General features: G+C 45.6%; 1 protein-coding gene across 1 annotated transcript; it reads right to left on the bottom strand.

The window, feature by feature from the left end:
* Window positions 1-1813: 1813 nt before the first annotated feature.
* cdc42ep3 (CDC42 effector protein (Rho GTPase binding) 3) lies at window positions 1814-7715 on the bottom strand. The gene is made up of 2 exons (XM_028423459.1): window positions 7325-7715; window positions 1814-3580 (listed from the first exon to the last, which is right to left on the bottom strand). The coding sequence occupies exon 2, from the start codon at window positions 3350-3352 to the stop codon at window positions 2279-2281; it is 1074 nt and encodes a 357-aa protein (XP_028279260.1). The 5' UTR covers window positions 3353-3580; window positions 7325-7715; the 3' UTR covers window positions 1814-2278.
* Window positions 7716-10365: the final 2650 nt, after the last annotated feature.

The following is a 10365-nucleotide window of genomic DNA, read 5'->3' as shown; positions in this document are numbered from 1 at the left end:
CAGAGAGTAGCTGTAGTACATTCCTCATAGGTTTTATTGGGTGATGAATTAGATGGAGGCTACCCTCTGTAGATTGTACTATCATCTTGTAAACCTAAATGTACACAAAAGGGGTAACAACCTTAACATAACTGAAAAACTAGTGCTTATGCTAACTGGTAAGCAAAACAAGTGGAAGATTGTTCTGACTCGGTGGGCGTCGCATAATGAACCGCCTGACTGGTAAGCTGCTGCATGGCATGTCTGTGGTGTTAACATGGAGTCAGTTGGAGTGAAGGTTTCTTTGGGTCAAACTCCCACCTTGGCCTTGTGGTAATAAGAAACAGTCTACCAGGACTATTTCTACCTTCCATCTCTGGTATTTTCCTTGTCTGCCCCCGGGGCTCCCAGAGAACACCAAAGCCAGGGACGAGACGAGAGACTTCAGCACTGGAGTTGTTAAAAGAACAGAAACATCAATCTTACATAAGACAAACCACTACAAGTCTGAAAGCAGAGGGCTAGTTGGTTACACTCTAACATATGTCGGGTATTTGTATTGGATTGCATAAAACAATGGTATTTCCTGGCATTTTGTGACTGAGAGCTTTGGCATCTCTTCAGAAATACTTCTAATATGTTACACAACGCACATTGCTGTGGTCACAAACTTCTCTGTAAACCAAAGGGAGTTTGCTCAGGGTCCACGCCTGTCAAAATAAAGGCTCTCATCAAGTGAGTGATGCACCATTGCAGGTATAAACATAGTAATTACCTTGACAGTGAAGGTTTTCATTACTCATGTTTGAGAGCTCAGCTTAGCATATGCAAACTCTTCACACGAATGCTGGGGTTTTCCAATAGCTGCCATGAGTTGGGTTGTTCTTGTGTGGGGAAATGTTCATGTCTCTTCTAACATCTGGTTTCACAGTGGCTTCAGATGCCTTTGCAGGGCTGGTCAGCCTTGTTTACGGACATTTTCAGGCTTCCTTGGGATTCAGAGAGGTTTGCCACATAGGCCCGCTCAGTGACAGATGTACACACTTATTTGCAATTTAAATTAGCTAGACACAGGCACAGTTGGTATGATCTGTTTTTTCTCAAGCAATGAGACAGTGAAGCGTGGGTGTCAGGGAAAGCCTGCCTCTCACCCTCCATAGGGTCTTGTTATGGCTTACCCTTCATGTCCTGAATGGCCCATTGGGACAGAGGATCAGCTGTGGAGGCCTCTGCTGAGGGGTGGTTGAGTTCAAGAGGCTGCATGTGTGGGTAATGACTGCTAACTGTCACTGGTGTTGGGTCAACATATCCTGTATTGTAACAAGAATCAGACGGGCTGAGCTACATTCAGAGTTTGCCCACAGGCTTGTAAGCGTGTGCTTTACAGCCTCATCTTTCCTTACATTGTGTCTGATGGATAGCATGTGCTGTAGACTGAGGCCCTACCTCTTTACTTGAAGCAGCTGATTTATGTCTAGTCCTGGACACTTGTGCTCTGTAGCTGGAATGCAGGGAATCTCAAAGACCCCTCCTCTGCCTGTTCCGGCCACAGGCAAACAAATGCAGCAAGGCGCCTGACTGGGCAGATGAAGGCCCGCCGATGCTCCCACTGAAGGGCAGGGAGGCAGAATGTAAGGAATGTCAGAGGCGAGAAAATAAACCCATTCTATCCTTCTGTCTGTCAATCTATAGCTCGCTCTCCTTTTACTAGTTTTAGATTTTGAGCCTCTTTTATCTCTGTATACCCATTCCCCAAAAAAACATAGACAGAATAGGAAAAAAAGAATTTATTTGTGTTACACTTTTAAAAACATAAATATGCATAGTGTTCTGCTGTTTGCAAATGAATTGTGTGACAAACAGTCACAGTCAAACAAATAGTGCTTTTTAGTTTAACACACTTAAAAGTCACAAAATGTTTAAAGAGAGTCTGAGATTCAAGACTGTGTAAAAAATAAAAGACCTATACCTTGGAAGAACACCAGTCTATCATGTAGCATTTTTACAGTAAATGTCAAATCAAAGGCACGATGGTGTTTTAGCTGTAACTCAAAGCCCATGCATCATTAACATGCTGCTGAAATGGCAAACAAAACAAAGAAGAAGAATCAACACTCCATAGAAGCTAGAATAGTTACATGTTTTGACAATAAAAACATAAGCAGCTTTGTCAATTTTAGCTGATTTTCATCTCAATGATATATCCAGACACCATTTTGATTGCTTTATAAGTCTTTCGCTCGTCATGGCTATAATTTCATAATTCCCTTTCTCCTCTTGAGGGGACCTCAGCGCAGCTTTAAGGCCTGCTCTTCACTGCGGGTTTATCCATTATGTTGAGCACATCGTCCAGGATGGATGGGCCCAGATCGAGTTCGAGGGAGAGGAATGACCCTGTGATCTGGCCGAGGGAATCCTGCGACGTGCTCTTCTCTTTGGAAAACTCAAACTCAAAATCACAGATGCGGCCCTCCTCCATCCCGCTGTCCCTGTCCACCCACTCCCCGTTGTGCTTGGAGAGCTCCTGCTTAAAGCCCAAGTTAATGTCATTGTTAAAGTGTCCGTATCCGTTGCAGTTGCCGTTGCCATTCAGACTCCCACTGCCGTTGTAGATCTTGCCCTGGAAGTCCCCTTTACCGCTATAGCTGTCAAAGCTGTCGCTGCTTGTGTTGCTGTTCAGGCTCCCATTAGCTTTATAGATGCTACTGCTGTGACCATTGATATAACAGGATGATGGCTTATCAAATCTGCTGTCGCTCTTGTTTATTTTATTAGCTTTGGCAACTGCCTTAGAGGTGGGCTTGTCTTTGTTTTCCAGCAGATCCAAGAGGACATCAGGCTTTGACTGTTTGTCTGTGATGGGAGAAGATGGCTCACTGCTGAAGACATCCATGGAGCGCAGCAGGGCGTCCATCTGCAGGATCTCCACCTCCTCATCTGGTTTCATAGAAACTTTAGGCCCAATGATATCCTCCAGCGGCTCCGGTGGCACAGCGAACACAGCAGAGGAGATCAGGGGAAGGGTGAGAGCCTGGCAGCCTCCGATAGTCGGGAGAGAGATGGCGTTCTTGAGCACTGGAGAGGGAGTTTCAGCAAATGAAGCATCACCGGTGCTGTGTGCTCGCAGAAACTCACTTTGGATGCCATATTGAGGATGGACGTCTCCCTTTCCTGGTAGCAGCTCATACTTCCCTTGGAGGAAGGACATGTCTCCGAAGGCGTCTCTCTCCCCACCCCTTCCAATGTGGATGGTGTGACGAAAGTCCCCCAGTGGCGGACTGATCATGTCTGGGGACAAAATGTCTCTGAGACGACATTTCTTCCCCTTCTTATTGTTGGTGGGTTTCAGGTAAATGGGTGCTTTTGCTGGCATGGCTGCGTCTGCAGAGGTGAGCTCAGATATGCAGGATGGAACAGTCGGTAATGCTCTTTAAGTTCTTGATGTTACAGTTCCCCAGGGGTGAAGCTTCAGTTACATTCTCAGAAACACACTGCTCATGCAGTACAGGACTCCAAAAATAAGAGCACCATCGATCAGGAATGGCTTTCCAAGAGCGGCCGATGATGTCCGGTGATGTAGAGAGGTCACACGGGCACTTTTCTGAAATCAGAGACAAATATCTGTCAGCATTTTTCTGAAACATGAACTTCACTTGATGAGCACTGTCACAGATGAAAAAGAAGTCTGGCCACAAATACAAGTCCCAGAAATAAACACAGGATCCTCACGAAAAAAAAAACATCCTGATCTTTGCTCTAGCCAGCTTAGAAGCCAGAACTGAGAAGGAGGATGGGGGTTTACGGCTTTTTGTGATTCACATTTCCACACATGAGCCTCCTTTGGCCTCCACAACTCTGGGATGTGCTAATGTGGAACAGCTGGACTGCGGATTTTTTTTTTTGGGGTGGGGTGGGAGGTAGGGTGGGGGCGGTGGCGGCTTTAGACCAGATCAGAGCAAGAGCAGCCTGTTTTAGGAAGGAGCTACTGCTCAGACACACACAGAGATAGACAGAGATGGACCGGAGGGGGAGGAAAGAGGTTTAGGGGGTTTAGGTGGGGATTGTGCAAGAAAGATAGAGTGGGGGATTACAGACCAAGTGGATCTTAAGAAAGAAGGTGGTACAAACTGTGAATTGATTTGGCTTTGATGAGCAGAGGATCAGCTGAAAATTTAATAAGAGCTGAGATACCAGCCAGGTTGCACTATACATCAGGATGGGTAAACATTATTAAAGAGGTTTTGGATTTGATAAAAGGTGCCTGATTGCATGCTGCCCCCTCTGAGCTTTTCCCTTTACAAACCAAAGAGAGAATGTCACCATGTTAGCAGCTGGATTAGTGTAAGACGAACTCAGTAAAAAGAATCAGGTTGACCGTTGGAAATGACATGGCAACCAAGGAGAAAGGGAAAAACACTCGTGGAGGAAGGGAGTTGATGGTGTGTGTGATGGTGGGGTGGGAGAGAGCACCAGTGAGAAGAGAGCTTGCCCATTTATAGCCATATTTACTTATGAGAGGTCTGTCAGCAGTGACCGTCTGACAGAGTACACCGCTAGCTACACAACAGTGCCTGGGCGGTCAAGTCCACCCAAAAAAAAAAGGACTCACCGAGAAAACATCCACATTCCTGCTGCAAGCACACAGCATCTGCCTTATCATAGACACTTTAAGTAGGCTATGTTTATTCAGCAGGCACATTAGTGAGGACTCACAGAGACACACATGCTCCATGTTGGAATCCAAACAGTCGACTGGAAACCATCTATTTCCAGTATGATGAATGTCTGCCTCCTTTTATATGACTGCAGAGAAGAAGGTGAAATCTTCTCACTTTATTGTCAGTGCAACACAAATAAACCTGTCACCCAGCAAAGCACAATGGGGCTATATATAGCTTTGACAAATACAGAGGGATGCAGAGCATGTGTGAGTGTGTTGAATGGCAATGCTACTCTCAGAGGGTCCTCGTCTCTTTCGAGTGTTGGTGCGAGGTGCCTGAGATAGCAGTTTTGAATGCTCGCCATGTGTGCAAAAGGAGAATGTGTTTGTTTGCTAACAGTGAGAGAGAAAAGGGCGAAGAGGAGTGCTGCAGTGTTTGATGAAGGGAGGGGAGGGATGGTAAACTCTCTTTTTAGCTCTTTTGTTTTGTTTTCTTTCAGTTTTCTTCCTCCTACTTGTTTTTCCTGTCTTATAGCATCTCGCCTGTACACCAGCACTCCTCAGTCCTTTCTGACCTTGACAGCTGATGCTCACTGCAGTGGGAAATCGGGCTCGGATGGGAAGTGAAAAAATGCAGCAACGAGCCAAAAGCTGCTTCCTGTGGAGCGCACAGCGTATCCATATCTGTATTAACTTTTGTGCTGCTGTTCCAAGAAGTTGAAGGTCACTGCTGCACTGCTGGCTGAAACTCTTTTTTCTCAAACATACCTATTGATTATTGGTCTGTTCTGATGAAATTATAACAACAACCTGGCCTGTGTGGACCTGCTGCTCTCCAGCAGCATGAAGAACACACAGCCCATGCATTACAATGGTTGGAATCAATAGTATGGACAGAAGGGACATCTCCCTGCAGGCTCTCTCAGAGACATCTGCTGTGAATCCTACCCAAGGTCAACACTTATGGAAGTCAGCTGGTACGGTGAAAGCCTGAAGGTCTGACCTTCCGACATCCTGCTGGTGGCTCAGTTTGGTTTATATGGCAAACATGAATGGAATTCCAGAGGCCACCAGCAAACTATGAGAGATTGAACAAAATTAGTATTGATTTGACTGTATGTTGAGAATCTCCAGAGTCACAACAGTCTTATTTAGATTGGGTCCAGCCCAGAATTGGCCTGCTGACCCAATGAATCAATTTATGCAGGCTTTTAATAGTTGAGCAGGTGTACTCTAGTAAATCTCAAGGCAGATTTACACTCTACTTTTGGAAGTGCTCCAGAAAGCAACAACATGGCACGTGTTGAGAGGTGCGATTCTGGTGGCGCCACAACTGCAAAATGCAGGCCTGGGTTTCATTTACGCCTCCCTCGGAAGTGGAGATCTGATGGCACCTTCCTCTCTGCCTGAGCAGCCACCCAGTCATAATGGGAGCTGCAGGATGGAACCCACTGTGTCATTGGGTCAGCTATCTGTCTGGGCATGAAGTGATCTGGAGCCTCTCCAGCCCCGTTTTAAAGTGGAGCTGTGCCTCATCGGTTGGTGCGTGGAGAGTCAGAGGAGTGAGGTGATGAAAGTTTGAGTGTGGGGGCAGATAAATGTGAGGTTGGTATCTGGTAATTAAACTAATGGCTCGTGATTTGTTTGGGTATTTCTGGATGCCTTAAAGTCACGTGTGATATAACTGGGTCAGTTTATTCTGAGAGACAGTGTAACCTCACTGTAGCCTAAATAAATTTCACAGTTGATGATGCTCTGCAGTTCACTGTTAACCAAGGAGGGAGGCAGCTGTTCAAAATATGACCTGTGTCTGACTCCTTTAAAATAGAAACCATGCGTCCTCAAAAATATTCCTCCCAATGACAGGATTACTGTGCTGACATCTCGCATCAGTGCTGTTGAAATAGTAGTTGTGGTCAGTGTATCATCATCAGGATCCCTCAATACTTCCCTACAAAGCAACTTCATTGAAGTTTGAAGTCTTCAAATGCTCCTCTGACATGTAACCCTGGCCTTGACTCCTGTCACGCCTGGAATAGCAGAAAGACCCTCTCTTTGGGGCTGTTATAAAAAGCAAACACATACCATGGAGGCTAATGGTAGCCTTACAGAATAGACTGAACTGTTTGCAACATATAAAAACCTCAATTATAGGCAAAGGCCTTGCTTTCGAGGGGCCGGTTGGCGGTGCTGGGAGTCAGGCGAATAGCAGGGTGGAGTATTTGTTCTGTCTTTCTCACTCGTTCCCCTTGTGCCACCCGCAAGCATGGCCAGCGCATGCCAAAGTTATCCTTGGCAGACATGAGCAGGAAACCGAATCAAAGTGTATGAAACATGAAGAGAATGTCAACATGTACTTGCAAAAAAAAAGTCCTTTTCTCCCAGTTTTACCATAAAAACCTGCTTCCCCTGGGAGATTAAAGGCTAAGCCAGTTCTGCATTTTAGGGAAACATGCTTTAAGCATGAAGCTGCACTAAAAATGTCTCTCTTGGAAAGCTGGGAAGATATCATGTTGCTCCTAACAGTTCAGCTCCTCTGTTACATGTCTAAGATCTAGAGAAGCTTAACATTCTGTACAGGTTTTCACTGTTACTAAGCATTGCAGCTCCAGACAGTCACCAAGACATGGCAGCACTGTTCATTCAGATTACTAACATCATCCCAGTGTGAAGTGAAACACTCACCTCAGATGTTCAGATCGCAGAGATCCTGATCCTATCAGTATCGCTGGTGTTGGTCTGAACGCTGCAGCTCCAGGTTGATGTGTGTGTGTGTGTGTGGTGCTCAGAGGCTGCTGTGCTGCTCCCGTGGCTTGTTGACACTGCCCTGCCTGCTCTTTCTGCCTCGGGGCTGCACTTCTGTCGACTGGGACGTCTGCCGGACAGCTGTTTTGGAATTGCTCTCCGGCTCCTATTCCCCCTCTGAAGCAAGTCTCCTCCTACACCTCCCCTCTCTCCTCCTGCCTCTTCCTCTTTCTCCCTCCCGCTCTCTCTCTCTCTCTCTCTCTCTCTCTAGCCGCACCTGTGCATGTCTGTCCCCTTTCTTACCCAGAGCTAGGATTTTTTTAAGCAGCTCTGCGGTGTCTGGGGATCATCCCTGCTTCCTGTGTCTTCTGTGGTGTTGAGTGATCACAAACTCTGTAAATGTAGCACTGCATGGAGAAAGGCTGATTCTAAACCTTCATGATATGTTCAGTCAACTCCTTTTCTGCCTCACCCTGTCTGACTGTCCACATCTGATAAGACCTCTTCAGTAAATGCAGTTGGCTGACAGTAGACTGGACTCACACTGGCTGTCTCCACTTTGTCCTTATGTTATCATCCACACCCTGCCGTTATTTTACCAAACTGTGACTCTGCAATATTGGTTTTATTCCTTTAATATTCTGCTGCAGCAGGCTGAGGCGACACTGTGTGAATGGACTCTGGATCGCTGCAGCACTGCAGCATGTGCAGGGAGGCATTCGCAGTCAGGCACATGTATAGCTCCATCCCTAACATGATTTTAAATGTAGAGACTTGAGACAGTGTGTGCAAAGGTTCAGTTCTGATGCCCTAAAGTCAAGGACACGGTGGCTCCGCATTTAAATTCTGTTCTTGTATAGAAAAAAAATCCCATCACCCTGGCAACGGCTGCAGCGAAGAGGTGTTATCACAATGGTTTTCCCCCAAAGACAGCAGAAAGACGGGGTGTGTGTCTGTTCTTACAGTGTGTTTCAAAAGGAGATGTGCGTGGGGGGAGGGGTGATTGTGGCTCAGTCAGTGTAAGAGGTCCATGCATGTCCTCACATGCTGTAACAGTACTTCAACTGTGATCCACGCTTGTTCGACATGCGAAGCAACACATCCTTTTGCAAACACTGCAAATTCCCCTCTCATACTTCCTGTTAAAATCAACCTCTCCATAATCCGCTTTCTCCCCCCAGCACTGCATTTCAAATGATGGAAGCCGCACTGTAATAAGTTGCCATTTATAACACTTAGCAAAGTCTCACGGTGAAGTGAATGCAGGGTTGTGTCTGTTTGTGAACAGCTTACAGTTGCAAAGACACCCTCTATTTAACTTACACAGGGGTTATTTAGCACCAGTTAAACAGCAGTGTGAATGAAGCCCTTTTAGCGTGGTGTTGTCGTGTCGCCCCTCCGGGTGATGTCATCGTGGCATCCATGTGGCCAGCACATGATCTGTGAGCAGAACACACAAGCCTGTCTTCTCATTTAGGAAGACCATTAAACCGTGGAAACTCCAGACAGACCAGCACAACTACTGCTAGAATAGGAAACAACACGTTTCCCTCTGCAAGATAAATTAGTCTGCAGTACTAGCATGGTGGGAAATTAAGTGTTTTGGCAACATGTTCTGAAACTAATAGGGCTTTTTCACAACCTGACATTTTAACTTGTCATAGTAGGATTAACAAAGGCTCCGGTGTATTGAGGTACCTCTCCCCAGTAAGTCACGACTGAGCCAGCAAAATACCAGGACCCTGAACTCATCAGTGACTGGCTACATGACCCTATTTGGCTTAGAAATATAAATACAGGACTGTAAGCTGAAAAATGTACACGCATGCAGTAAAACTGCAAATGACTGATCAACAAGCAGCTTTTCTATGAGCAAGAAGTAAGAAGTGAATGCTCCTGACATTATGTTTGGTTTAGGATCATTGTTGGTAAGGGTTGAACTAAACTGTTTCTGCAGTTCCACCCATGACCTCTGGGGGCTGGCTCCAAAAATGAATCAATCCCCATAGACTTCCATGTTAACAGGTCCAAATTTACACCAAAAAAAAAAGATGATTGCAGTTTTGTTTTAGAAGAGCCATACAGAGGATGAGGTTATATTGAACTTGCCAGTTTAAATTAACCTTATTAAGTTCAGGTTTTAGATAAGTAGGCTTCGACTCCACTGTCACTTTGCTTATTTTTGGATTTGGTTGGTTTGCTGGACTCAGGCTGGAGGTGATGTCACAGAGAGTTTATCCTTATTATGGCTTATGGTTAAAAAACAGACCTAGGTTCACAACATTAAATCGATGACACACGTCTCTCACATAGAAAAAGCGTTTGCTATTTTCTTGGATGATCTCATGGTGATGAGTTCAGCCTTGACTCCGCCCGCATCTCTGTGTGCTCATTCGTGTTGTACCTGTTGTGATTGGTAGCCGAAAATGGTGACTATAAACTATGACCTCCTCATCTCCTTGTAAAATATGTTTGTTATGAACTTTGGGACGATGGCGGGCAATGTGATTATATGTTCCATTAGCAGAAATGTAGCTATGTGTTGTATGTGGAGGATGTATTATCAACCAAATATAATATATTTCTTTTATGGCTAAAGCTGGATCCATACTCCATGTCCATGTTGGGGACAACAGTGGCGCAGTGTTATAGCAGGGTTGTCCAGTAACCGGAAGGTTGGTGGTTCAATCCCAACTCCTCCCTAGTCACTGTTGTGTGTTCTTGGGCAAGAACCCTAGCCTGTGGCGCGCCTTGCTAGTCATTGTATGACACTGCCGTAAAGAATTTCCCTCTGGGATTAATACAGTATCTAAAATAAAAAAAAAATAAAAAAAAAATACTCCGTGAGACACAGACATTTTTCCCCCCTGCAGACGTTACGCCCACAAAATGACGTCATTTTTTGTCTCTGACCGCCCGCTGATCCGCACTCCTGTGCACAGGGCCCGGGCCGAACTTTGTCTTTCAAGGCTGTGCGGCAA

The sequence above is a fragment of the Parambassis ranga genome, chromosome 15 (genome assembly GCF_900634625.1).
Source record: "Parambassis ranga chromosome 15, fParRan2.1, whole genome shotgun sequence".
In the NCBI taxonomy this organism is placed as follows: Eukaryota; Metazoa; Chordata; class Actinopteri; family Ambassidae; genus Parambassis; species Parambassis ranga.
The sequence above is the reverse complement of the archived record's forward strand: the minus strand, read 5'-3'. Positions and strand labels throughout refer to the sequence as shown.